Genomic DNA, 13,203 nt, shown 5'->3' with positions numbered 1-13,203 from the left:
ACCAGCACAGAGCCCTATATAGAACTCCTGAGTTGACATCTCAATGTGCGTTTGTGCAAATGAAACAAGAGCCTATTTGAAAAATATTTCTTGAGCACCTCTTGAATGCCAGGCCCTGTGCTAGGCACTGGGGACACAGCACTGAATGAGAGAAAATTCCTGCCCTTTTGGGACTAGCATTTAGAGAAGGGAAGCAGACAATAAACAAGATTAATATAAAAGTGAACAAGATAAGTTTAGGCATTCATAAGTTTCATGAATAAAATTAAGGTGATGTGAGGGAAAATGGTAAGGAGAAGGACACAATGATCAGAGGGCTGTTCTGAGGATGTGACTTTTAAGATAGTTGTTGAAAAAATAAGAGCCAGCCATGGAAGGATCTGTAGAGAGAACATTCCAGATAGAGGGAACTGTAAAGGTGTGGAGACAGGAATGAACCTGGCATGCTCAAGCATGAAAGGTTGAATGAATGAATGACTCCACACCCCAAGGGTTCTACCCCACTGCCATCCAGATTCAGAGATGGGGTTGGGGTAGTTAGGATGGCTCAAAACTAAAATTGGAAATGGGAATCAGACGATGGCCAAGTAGCCTTTTTTTTTTATCACGGTGATGATAATAATCGCTAAATATTAACATTATGTGTCCACACCAGAAGAAGGTTGTGTTCTGTTTGTGAAGCACTCAGGAAACCACTACAAGGATCAGAAGTTATGGAAGTCTGTGCCCTTTCCCGGGAGATCAGTGGGGAGAGGGAGTGCCACCTTCCAGTCAGTTCTGTGTCCACAGGCCAAAGTGAATAAAGGTTGGGTGGAGCTGCAGATGGAAAGATTCTAGCGAGGGTTTCAAAAGCCTTTTGGTGGGGACTCCAATCGGGAAAATGAGAAATGTTCTAGATGCTTTCTAGGATCTCTGAAAGCAGAAAGCCCTGGGTTCAGATCCCAGCTCTGCCTCTCATAACCTTAGCAAATGACCTCTTATCAGTCCATTTTCTCCTAGAGGATTCCGTGAGATGATTCAGGTGCCTGAAGCTTAGCATGATGCCTACCACATAGTAAGCACTCAATAAATATTAGGTCATAGGAACAGGAGTTACTGTGAATGGACATGCTGCATGACAGAGGATGGGCCAAAGGGACTTCCCACTCCCATGTACAGAGGACATATATATGGTTGGGGTCAAAGAAAACACTGTCCGGATTGGCGGCCCTGCCCTCCTCAGCCAGGGGTGATCGGAAATCCATTCCAGGTTTTCCCTCTGTTTTTGCATGATCAGTTTGAATGAGCTTCGACAGAGACCGGCCGGCTGGGCTGGACGACCTCAATGGCCCAAGCGAAATCTAGACCTGGATTTTCCGGCCACCGAGCCCAGGATTCCAGATCCGGGTACACTCGGCCTTCGAGGGTGAGTCCCTGGGGGGCCTTTAAACACCTCCCGGAGAAGTCCTCGAACCTAGCTCCATTTGCTAGCGCCCCTAAACATTCTAGAGTCTAAGAAAAGTGCAAACTGGAGCGGTAGAGGATTTGGATCCTCCGCGTCAGAGTAAACAGACGCCACCTCCATCACTAGCTGCAGAGCCGCTCTGCCAAGCGGCTTCTGCTTCTCCCTGGGATTGATGGACGGCGCTGTGGACAGGGCTTTCGAACGCAGGATGCTGTTCATATATACGGTAGCAGCTGCACACAGCTGGGGGCCCTCGGGCACTCCGCGGTTGTAGGACAGCTCCTAAGGGGTTGCATCAGTGTGTGAGGATGTATCCAAGGCAGTGAAGTGGTTAACCCTGCCAGAAGGGAAGAGGTAGGGGCAGGACTCCGGCGGGGTAGCCTGGCCCAGAGGATGCCTCAGGAAGGAAGGGTGGGGGAGTGGGAGGATCCCAGGCTGGGGGCGGGGTCTTGAGCAAGAGATAGAAGGCCCGCGTGGCGCCGAGCCAATGGGAGTCGGCGCCGGCCCGGAGGGCGGGAACACACCCCCTTGCAGGCCCCGCCCCTTTCCGCCCTTTTCCTGGGGACCCGACGGCGCGGACCCAGACTGGCTGCTTCAGCACCTGCTCTGGCTTTGCCGCTGTTCCCTCCCTTTTCTCAGAACCCCTTCTCCCACCCCAGTACTAAGATGGAGTGGGAATCCAAGGAAGATTTCGAGAGCCCAAGGCTCTTAGATGGAGCCATCCGGGTTCTGTTTGAAAGCAAATTAGCTTTCCAACCCAGCATCATCCAGACTATCTGGAAAGTCCTTCCTATCATCTGACTCCGATTTTTCCTGCTGCAATGACTGGTTAGCTAACCTTGGTCTCCAACCTCAGGGATAGTGTGGGTTAGAGGAGTCCTGAAATGGACGAGGACCTGGATGAGGGTTCGAATCCTCCCCTTCTTTTTCCAAGCACCAGGCTAGGTATGTAGCCTGAGTCTGGGGCCACCTAGCCTTTATCTAAACTCCTCCAGATTAATTAGCGTGGGTCTGGGCTCCAAGAAGCCTCACAAGGACCAGACCCCAGGCAGGCCTTGGGGTGAAGCTTTGATCAGTTTCCTCGCTGGGGTCAGTTTAAGAGCAACATCGAACTTTAACCCTTAGAAGCGCACGAGGAAGATAAGAGAAAAGGACCTTTCTCAGCTTCAGAATCCCCACCCATCTTGAAGGTGAGAGTTCCTGACGCCTGAATTTCCCCACACTCCACAATCCTCAGTGTCCCACTCTGTGCAGTGGACTCACTCCCGCGCCTGCGCAGCCTGGGGACCAGTATCTTGTAAGGCTGCAAGGAGCTAAAAATCGCTCCCGCCCACCCACAAGCTGGGCTGGACTTGAGGATAGCGCGGGAGGGGGGGGGGGTAGTGAAAGGAGGGGGAATGAAGAGTGAGGAGGGAGGCTGTCTAGGGTGTCTGTCCAATTAGGGCAGTAGGAAGAATCCTGGTGGCCGGGCAGATGCATGGAGGTCGTAGGGGTTCCCCACGCCTCAGAAAGGAGTTCCTGGGGTAGTGAGGGGCGAGGCTGCAGCATAAACATGTTTACGGCCTCTGCGGCGCCGGTGGCCCCGAGGGGCGCGAGCCCTGGGGCAATAACTTTGCTCTGCGCCCCCTCACCCCCAGCCTGGCGTTGCGCCAGGGCTATGACTTCGGTCCCAGCCCCCTCCCCCTCCGGCGGGCCAGGTGCCCCTCAGGCTATCCTCGAGGGGCAGCGCTAGGCTGCACCCCCTCCGTCAGCTCCCTGGATCCCCGGGCGGCGCCTGAGGGGCGGGGTCGCCAGCGCGGCGGGACGCGCTGCTGCCGCGTTCCCCTCTGGTAGCGTCCCGAGGCCGTGGGAGGGGGCGCCCCGGCCGGCCCGGGCGCAAGTTCTCCCGCCCCTTGCCGGGCCCCGCCTCAGGGCGCGGACCCCTTCCCCGCTACCCGGGACCGGGGCCGCCGCGTACCTGCAGCCTCCGGCGGCGGATCAGGCCCGAATCGTCCATGGCGGCGGCGGCTTCGGCCCCGGGGAGGGAGGAGGGAGGTGGCGGCAGCGACGGCGGCGGGAGGAGGGAAGAGGGAGGGAGTGAGAAGCCGCGGGGACCGCGGCGGCGGCGGCGGCGGCGGCGGGTGGGGGGTGTGGGGGGTGGCGGGGGCGGAGCAAAGTGGGGCGGACCCGGCGCCGTCACTGCGTCTGGGCGCCCGAGCCCGGCCTTGGCCGTGGCTGCCCGCGCGGCAGGGTGGGAGGGGGCAAGCGGGGGAGGAGCTTCCCTATGTCCCTAAGGGAGCCAAGCTACGGAGAGACCCCTATAAGGAGAGATACCCCAGGGGAGAGACATGCCCATGGGTAGACCTCCAAACCCAAGAAACACCCAAAGGAGACATTCTCACTAAGATTATTCCTTATGCGGATACCCCTCCCCGCAGCGACCCCCCAGGGAGACATTCCCACGGGTTGAGTCTCCACCGGGAGGACCTCTCCAATCAGAAACTCCCCTCTCACCCTGAAAATCATTCCTTCCTAAGACAGATGGTCTCTGAGAGGTAGCGTTTCCTCTCAAAAGCCCCCTGCCGCCCCCAAGAAGAGACACTATTGCAGAGAAAAATCGCCACGGGTGATATTTCCCGTGGAGAGCCTGGTGAAGATATCCCCAGAGAAAGACCCCCTAAAAGCCATATTTTCTTTGGAAAATTGTTCCCACCCACGAGACCCCCACATCCTGAGGAGATACATTCTTACAGAGTGACATTTGCATTGAGGACACCCATCCTCACGGGGATGTTCCCATAGAAAAACATTTTGCATGCATATACCTCCCCCCCTTCCCACTCAGAGCCTCCTCGGGGAACCCTGCAGCCCCTCTAACGACCCCTCCCTCACCGTCAGGATTAAGTAGTCAGGCTAGGCTGGGCTATATTTATAGGAGCGATTAGCTGGTAGTTTGGGAGGGGGCAGTTGAAGCGATTTTCACACACACACACACACACACACCGCAGTGTTCCTACAGCTGAGATCAAGCCGACCATGCTTGGTGTGGAAAGTATCGGCGACCTCCCCACTCCAAGTCTAGGCATTGGAGGACAGGGTAGGGAGGGGGCTTCCCAAGGGTCCCTGCCCCTAACAGACCTGGAAAGCCCTGGAGGGCGCGGTCACTGGGCGGGAGCGACCCCTGCCGGCCAATGAGTGCGACGGCAAGGTCTAGGTCCAGGTGTTCCCCCACTTTCCTCATCTCTGCGCCTTTGCCTGAGTTATCTCAGTGTTTCTCTCTGTCTCTGTTTGTGGTATGTTTGTTTGCCATCCCGCTAAGTCTGTTCTTCGAACTTCTCTGTCAAAGGCCCAGACTTCGCTCTTGTCGCCCCTTCTAAAGCAGCCTGTCGCTGGAGCTCTCCGTGGTGCTGATCTCACACGCTCCTGTCCGCGGTGCTGAATTCCGAGGGCAGGGCTGGGAGCTGAGGTCAAGGGAGGGGAAGGGTTGGCAGGAGGCACAGCCCAAAGACTGGACAGATCTGACATACAAGCACCCTGGACTACCCCAAAATGGACTAGGAGAAGGCTAGATCCACTAGGTCTTGGTTGCTGAAGCCTATAGGACATCAATGGGTTGGTACCCCTGGAGGGGTCAGGAGACAGGGCCTCCTGATTCATTTACTCAACACGTACTGAGCACCTACTGTGTACAAAGTAGTGTTTTGAGATCTGAGAGTTCCGCGGTGAAAGAGACAAACAAAAACTCTGCATTAGCCTGAGAAGGGAGGGAGATTTGTGGTAGTGGACATTGCTCACAAAAACGCATATGCACATACTACAAGCACAGGCATACACACACACTGTAAACATACACACAAACACGAACGTGCCAACACATGCTCAGGAAACAGATTCACATACACATAGTCACACACTCTGCAAATATGTACTCCTCAAAAATACACACACATACACATTCTCAGCAAACACAGACTCACAGGCAAACACATATACACGTTTGCAAATATGCACTTAGCAAACACAGACACACTGAATCCTATGCAAACACAAAAACACAGAATACAGACAGAATACCAGCAAACACAGGCACACACACAAACACATACACACATAAACTCATACTCTGCAAAGACACGCATATGCAAACACATACCGAGAAAACAGACATACACTCAGCAAATGAAGACACATACAAGCAACATGTACACTCAACAGACACAAGCCCATACACATAATAACAAAACCAAGAGAAGCTCAGCTACACACAAACTCTCACCCAACACACAGACACAGTATCCTCTCCACACAACACATGGACACACATACGCACTCACATACCCATTGCAGGGCTGTTCTTCTCACCAGACTTTCCCACTAGAATGTAAGTTCTGCGAAGTTGAGATTTTTTTTTAAAGATTTTATTTATTTGTCAGAGAGAGAGCGCGCCTGTACAAGCAGGGGGAGCGGCAGGCAGAGGGAGAAGCAGGCTTCCTGCTGAGCAAGGAGCCCTATGCAGGACTTGATCTCAGAACCCGGGGATCATGACCTGAGCTGAAGCCAGACGCTTAATTGACTGAGCCACCCAGGCATCCCGAGGTTGAGATTTTCATTTCTTGACCACTACTGCATCCCCAGAACCTGACACACAGTAGGTGCTCCATAAAAGTTTGTTGAATGAATGGATGAATTGAGGGAAGAAATGGATGAATGTTTGGAAGAAAGTCACATTCACAGAAACTGCAGAGGAACACACACACACGTGTTTCAGATACAGACACACACCCTCTCCACACATGTCAACAACCCTTGTTCACTAATGGTCACCATTCATGGTCAACAGCCTTTATCCACTGACTTACCCACAACATTCTCACAGGACAGCCATCCTGATCCTACATCCCCCTCCTTCACATTTATTATATCTTACTCAATTGGACACACTTGGCTTGGGACACATACAGGCTTCCTCACCCAGGTTTTGAATACAAACACACACATACAACCGCTCAACACACATCCTATACCTCACACAACAAACATATACTCTCTACACACACAGGGCCATGCAAACACACTCTCGTCCAACACATATACACATAGATAGAGTTTAAGCCACAATCCCAACATAAAGGCCAACACAGGGATATATACACAGCATTCCCAGGTCCGCTAGCCTTCGGTCAGCTGGAGCAGGGGGTGGGGCGATGGGAAACTCCTCCTCCGCATCAAACCACACCCCCTTTGCCTGCCGCTCTTTCCTGCACTTGACCCTGAGGTGTCTCAGCAGCGCCCTAGACGTCCGTCCAGTAAACAGGTGAGGGGTGGCCAGAGAGGGCAGAGGAGGGGAGGGAATTGTCTTGTCTCCACAAACCCTCAGCTTCCCCCACCCTGCGGCTTTTGGACCCCAGCGGCAAAACTCAAATCCTGCCACAGCCAAGCTTGGCTCCAAACACCCAGCCCTGGTGGCCGCCCCTAAGCCGATTGTGGGCCGAGAGAAGGTGACCATGAGAGGGGCCAGCAGGGATCAAGAAGGAGGGAGGAGACTGGGCAGAAGAGAGGAAGGAATTACTGGACAGAAGAGGGAGATTGAAAGAGCTGGGGAGTCCCTTTAGTTCTAAAGACAGAGGGGATCACCTTAGGGCCAAGAGGGTGGGAGATCCTGCTGGGTGTGAGGGGGAGGGGCACCATGGTCAACCTAGAGGAGGGGGCACTTGGGCCTAAAGGGTTGGAGGGGACATGAGTCTGATGGGGGAGAAGGGGCTCCTGGGTCAGAGGCAGGACTCGATGGCGCACTGGGATTTGAAGGTCCTTGGTCATTACCGCTCCATCATCTGCTCATTCTCTGCTCTCCCTGGCACTGTCTCCTGTGTAGGCATCAGGAGGATACCCCTGAGCTCCCGGAAAGGGACAGCCAAACCTCACCCCATACCCCAGCTGACTCTTGTCTCAGGTGGACATGGCCTGCAGGGGCCACACTCGACCCAAGGGTCTGGCCTGGGCCCTAGGACTGACCCTGGCATGGATCCTGCTGGGAGCCTGTGGAGGAAGCCACCCACTCCCATCTATGTCCCAGACACACCAGAGGCTGGCGGCTGATCTTGGCACAGGCCAGCTGCACCTCACAGGTGAGTGCACTCCAGACTCTGCTTAACCTCCAACGCCCAAGAAATCCCACTTCACCCCAGCAATACCAGAATTTCCTTATGAGAGGGGCTTAGGGTGATGCATGGGTGGGGAAAGATGGGGATACAGGGCTTGTGCTGAAGAATGGTAGTTAAAGGGGTTCCCGGATGGCGCAGTCGGTTAAGCATCTGCCTTCAGCTCAGGTCATGATCCCAGGGTCCTGCTTCTCCCTCTCCCTCTGCCTGCCGCTCCCCCCTGCTTGTGCGCTCTCACTCTCTCTCTCTCTGTCAAATAAATAAATAAAATCTTTTTTAAAAATGGTAGTTAAAGTGCACAGATTCTGGTGTCAGACTGCCTGGATTCAAATCCCAACTCTGCCACTTCGTAACTGTGTGACTCTGAGCAAGTCACTTAACCACCCTGGGTTTCATGTAGACGTTTAAAAGGTAGAAAAATAATAGACCTACCTCATAGGGGTATTGTAAAGGAGGGTATGTAAGTATATGGAAACTTATACCAGTATCAGAGATGTAATAAATAATAAGCTGATTACGATAAAATATTATTACTATTATTTGAAATTGCATATGTGTCCCAAGAGACGTGTCTTTATGTAAGTTTAATGTTTGGGCAGCACTGACATAACTGGGGTTATGTTCAGGGGACCACCAGGCCTTGGTTCCCCAATCCTACCTGAGGATCCAAGACCCCAACTCACAGGAGTCCCCTTCTCCATGGTCCTGTTGTCCCTCAGAGATGGACACGCCAGAGGCATCGGACCCTGGGATGGTCCCAGAACGCTGTGGGGACCCGAGCCCCGGGTGAGTATGGTACTCGCCAGCATTTCCTTGTGTTCTTTGCTCCAGTTACCCCTGCCAGGGACCACAGCCCCTGCGCAACCTGACCCAAACGAGCCTGTCTTTCCCGATGTTCAGGTGCGAATCCTTTCTGGGACACCTCCAAGTTGCCCTCCACAGTCGCTTCCGCCTGCTGTTACTGGGGATACGCCAGGCGCAGCCGCTCTGTTCCGAGCTCTGCGATGTCTGGTATGGGAGGTGGGGCACGAGGGGCGTGTCCTATGGTTTGGGCGGGACCAAAAGCAGGATCTGCAGTTTGCTTCTCCTAGTGTTTGAAGGGCCGTGGCCTGCCTCCAACAAGGCCAAGGTCTAAAGATGAGGCCTAGTGTTTACAGGCCAGGTAGAAAGGGGCGAGGCCTCTAAAAGACCCGGCTTTTAAGATTGGCAGTACGGAGGCGTGGCCTTCCATGGACCAGGGCTTTTTTCAAGGGGCGGGGCCTCCTGATAGAAAAGAGGAGCTAAAGGGTGGGGAATGTAAGGGGCTGGCCTAAATTAGATAGTCTGAAGTCTGCAGAGATGAGGCCAGTTGTGTCAGGGCCCCGGGTATGTGTGGAGAATATAGGGCAGGGTGAAATCTGGAGGATGGCGTCCGTGGGGGCGCGGTCCTAAGAGGCGGGACCTGGATCTGGGGGCGGGACATACACGGAGCGAAGACTTGGAGAGCAGGAAACCCACTAGGACGCGACTGCGGAGACTTTACCCACCTTCTCTCTACACACCATCCACAGGTTTGCCACATGCGAAAACGATATTACCTGCGGCCTGACTTGGCTCCCACTCCTAGAAAAGAGGGGCTGTGAGCCTGGCTGCACTACCTATGAGCAGGTGAGCTTGAGACAGAAGTTGCGGGTGAGAGACTGGGACCTCTCGTTATTATGTCGTGTCTTAACCCGCCTAGGCCCCGGGGTCCGGATTGATACTCCAAGGCCTCTGCTCCGACCCTCCCCCCTTCCGCAGCCCAACCTCCATAGTGGGATACGTCTGCACGCTCCCTAGGGCCCACTGAGTCTGGATTTGGCCTCTCCAAGGGACCGTCTCTGCTGTAGGCCCATCCACAGTTCCCCCTGGAAGACCCAGAAGCCCGAATGACCCTCCCTAAGGGCCCAGCCTTAACCTGGCCCTCCCCTACCCCAACCCTGGGACCCAGTAAAAATAACTTGCCCTCCCAGGACTCCGCTCCTGTTATGGCCCCGCCCCCACACTCCCGGGAGGACCCAAAGTGTTACCCACCCCTAGACCGCGCCTCTACACTGGCCCTGACTTGCAAAGTCCGCGATTTTCCCTTTCCAAGGCCACGCCCCTCGGCACGCCCTGCCCCCCCCAGCCGGAAGGCCACGCCCCCAGAGTATCTGGACTCCGCCCACTCGGGTCCTAACTCCACACCCTCTCCCAGACCTTCGCTGACGGGGCGGACCTTTGCCGCTCTGTTCTGGGCTACGCGCTCCCGGTGGCAGCTCCTGGCGCCGGTCACTGCCTCAACATTTCCATCTCGGTACTGCCGGGTTCCAGACAGGAGCGGAAAGCCCGGGAAATCACCTTCCCGCGTTCCCGCCGCTCTCGCACCTCGATCCCAGATGCTGCCGGCAGCGGGAGTGGCAGTGGAAGCGGCAGCGGCCCCTAGGGGGCGCCAGCCCTTGGATGGGAGATGAGACCCTTCCCCCGAACCCGCCCCTCAAGACACCCAGAGCTCCACCTCTCTCCCGCTCTGCCTTCTAGTTTTCAGAGTCCTGTCCCTTCTCCCTGGAGACCCAGAGATTCGCCCTTCTCCAGATGATTAGAGAAATAATCCAACTCTAGCTCCTCTTCCTTTCTCCCCCCTGAATAAAGTAGCCAACTAGAGCACTGTGATGTGGCCGCTTCTTGGGGAACTGGGTGGCAAGAATAGCTGCCAGAAAGTGATAGGTATCTCACTTCAAATCCTCAGGTCCCAGAGTTAGCAAGTGATGCACACTAGCATGTAAATGACAGGCTTATATTCTGAGCACTTTCACAACTGGGAATATCCAGGTGTCAGAAATGAAGAGGGGTCCAGAAGACGGGCTGACAAGGGCAAGAGGTATGCCCCCCCCCCCACTGTGGGTCACCAGGCCCACAAGGAAGCTCCTGGACTTGTATGGACCTCAAGGCAACTTCCTTCCCCTCTGTTTAAGCCCACCCAGCAGTGGCTGGCATGATGTTCCTTCATTCCCTCCTCCCTTTCTTACAAATTCCAGTCCTCGACCTAAGACAAAGGACTTGACTCAGATTTAAAATTGGGGATGTAAGTGCTACGCCCGATCCTCCTCCTATCCAAAAGCCTTAGTACAGCCTGTTTCCTCACCAGTAAAACAGGGGCAATGGGCCTTTTAGTTCTGTTCAATAGAACAAGATTGATGGATGGCTCCTGTGCCCAGACACCGCTGTGATAGACGCCTGTTCTCTGCCCTCAGGGAAGATGGGAACGCCTAAGAGAAGAGCCTTACTGGAAGAGTAGCAGATAGGCCTTTTTCAGCTGTGAGAGACAAACTCAGTTCAAAGTACCTTTAGCCGACAGTGATAAGCTTCAGGAATGGCGTATCTAGGTCCTTAAATGATGTTAGGAATCTATCTATATCTTTTTCTTGGCTATACTTTCGGACAGGATCTCCCCACAACAGCAAAGATGAACCAGCAACTAGCAACTAGCAACCTATTTCTGCTGAAATAGCAACCTATTTCTCTATAAATCCAGCAGTTTCCAGTGCTGGCACTCAATGATCCTGCCTTGTCATGAGCCCATCACCAAACCAATCATTGTGCCCAGAGGGATGCTGTGCTCTTGCTGGCCCGATATGGGTTAGGGGCTTGTGCCTGAAGGCTCAAGGTGGGGTCAGGTCCATCTGAACCGCATGGACTGAGGATGGTGGAAGAGTGGTCCCAAAGGAAAATCAAGTGCTGGGGCCAGAAGGGAAAGGAGTGCTGGGGAGGGAATCAAGATATGTTGACCATAGACACGTGTCTGCGACCCTAACTCCATAGCATGTCCACCTAGGTTCACAGCCCAGTTCTACCATTTACTCCTGCTGTAACTTTGCGGATGTTGCCCCGTCATTCTGAGTCTGTTTCTTTATCTATCAAATGGGGATGATAATTGTTCCTCTCCTAGGGTTGCTGGGAGAATTAAATGAGTGAATGCAAGTTGTTCTGATTCTACATCGTGTGTGGCAACTCAAACTTAGTGGTAGAAAACAACCACAATCATTATTCCTTCTGGGTTCTGGTGGTGGGTTTTGTTCACTTAAAGACACTGGCTGTGGCTGAAGTCACCTTAAAGATGTCTTTGTTCACACATCTGGTGGTTGGCACTGGCTCTTGCCTTGAACCTTGGCTGGGGCTGCCGACCAGAATCGCTACACGTGGCCTGTCCCCGTGCTTGGGCTTCCTCACAGTATGACATCAGGGCTGCAAGGGCAAGTGTTCCAAGACAGTCCGGTTGAAGCGGTCTCCTGACTCTCTAGCCTTGGAAATCAGTGTCGTCTCCACTCTCTGTTCACTGATGTTGTGTCACCAGAACCAGCTCATATTCAAAGGGAAGCATTCAGACTCCACCTCCTCATGGGAGGGAGTCACATAAAATACTTAGAAAGTGCCTGGCACATAATTAATACTCAATAAATGTAGACATCATCCGTTGTCATTGTTGCGGTCATATACTGTATTATTGTGACAAGGATAAGCCCGCATTCAAGGACGAAAGCAGATAAGCCTTTGAAGGATGTCAGGGCAGGGGACCAAGTGATAGGCAAGGGCATTTCAAGTAGAAGGCCTGGGTATTTCAGGTTCTGGGAACTCCCAGCGGCTCAGTGAGCCTGGAGCACAGCATGGGAGATGGGGTCAGATCACAGAAGGCCTTGAACACCAGGGAAATGGCCTTGGCCCTGATGATAAGGGGTGCGAAAGCCATGGAAGGTTTACACAGAGAAAGATCCATCAGACTGGCACTTTTTTTTTTTTAAAGATTTTATTTTATTTTATTTTATTTTATTTTATTTTATTTTATTTATTTATTTATTTGAGAGAGAGAGCAGGAGTAGGGGGAAAGGACAGAGGCAGAGGGAGAAGCAGGTTCGCCGCTGAGCAGTGTCTCAATCCCAGGACCCTGGGATCATGACCTGAGCTGAAGGCAGACACTTAACAGACTGAGCCACCCAGGGGCCCCCAAACTAATACTCTGGCTGGCCCTTGAACGTAGGAGGGGAGACAGTGAGACTGGAGATAAGGAACACCAGTGAGGACCTTGGGACAGGAAACAGGTGGGCAGAGATGGGTGAAAGAGAATCAGAGGAATAATCCACATGGTGGTCCTAAGGAGAGCAGGATCATGTGCAACCTTCCAGAAACGGGTAATGTTGTCAACTTCACTTATTATTTTTTTAATTTTAAAAAAGATTACAGAGAGAGAGAGAGAGAGAGAGAGGAGGGGCAGAGGGAAAGGGAGAGGGAAAATCCCCAGCAGGCTCCACACTCAGGGTGGAGCCTGACGTTGGGCTCCCTCTCATGATCCTGAGATCATGACCTGAGCTGAAATCAAGAGTCAGACACAACCGACTCAGCCACCCAGGCGCCCCCAGACTCCACATTTCTTTTCTTTCTTTTTTTTTTTTTTAAGATTTTATTTATTTAGTTGACAGAGAGACAGCCAGCGAGAGAGGGAACACAAGCAGGGGGAGTGGGAGAGGAAGAAGCAGGCTCCTAGCTGAAGAGCCTGATGTGGGGCTCGTTCCCATAACGCCGGGATCACGCCCTGAGCCGAAGGCAGACGCTTAACCGCTGTGCCACCCA

General features: G+C 53.4%; 1 protein-coding gene across 1 annotated transcript; it reads left to right on the top strand.

The window, feature by feature from the left end:
* The first annotated feature begins 7,367 nt into the window (after positions 1–7,367).
* RTBDN (retbindin) lies at positions 7,368–10,024 on the top strand. Its single transcript, XM_026490994.2, has 5 exons — positions 7,368–7,548; positions 8,301–8,367; positions 8,482–8,592; positions 9,132–9,228; positions 9,797–10,024. The coding sequence occupies exons 1-5, from the start codon at positions 7,380–7,382 to the stop codon at positions 10,022–10,024; spliced, it is 672 nt and encodes a 223-aa protein (XP_026346779.1). The 5' UTR covers positions 7,368–7,379.
* The last annotated feature ends 3,179 nt before the right edge of the window (positions 10,025–13,203 follow it).

This window comes from Ursus arctos, unplaced genomic scaffold (assembly GCF_023065955.2).
Source record: "Ursus arctos isolate Adak ecotype North America unplaced genomic scaffold, UrsArc2.0 scaffold_14, whole genome shotgun sequence".
Taxonomy (NCBI): Eukaryota; Metazoa; Chordata; class Mammalia; order Carnivora; family Ursidae; genus Ursus; species Ursus arctos.
This window is presented reverse-complemented; position numbering and strand designations above follow the sequence as displayed.

Excerpts from the sequence above, each read along its gene's own strand:
- RTBDN (XM_026490994.2), top strand. The coding sequence starts at position 7,380 with ATGGCCTGCAGGGGCCACACTCGACCCAAGGGTCTGGCCTGGGCCCTA. Across the intron at positions 8,368-8,481 it reads TGTGGGGACCCGAGCCCCGG|GTGCGAATCCTTTCTGGGAC; the intron begins GTGAGTATGGTA and ends CCCGATGTTCAG. Across the intron at positions 9,229-9,796 it reads GCTGCACTACCTATGAGCAG|ACCTTCGCTGACGGGGCGGA; the intron begins GTGAGCTTGAGA and ends ACCCTCTCCCAG.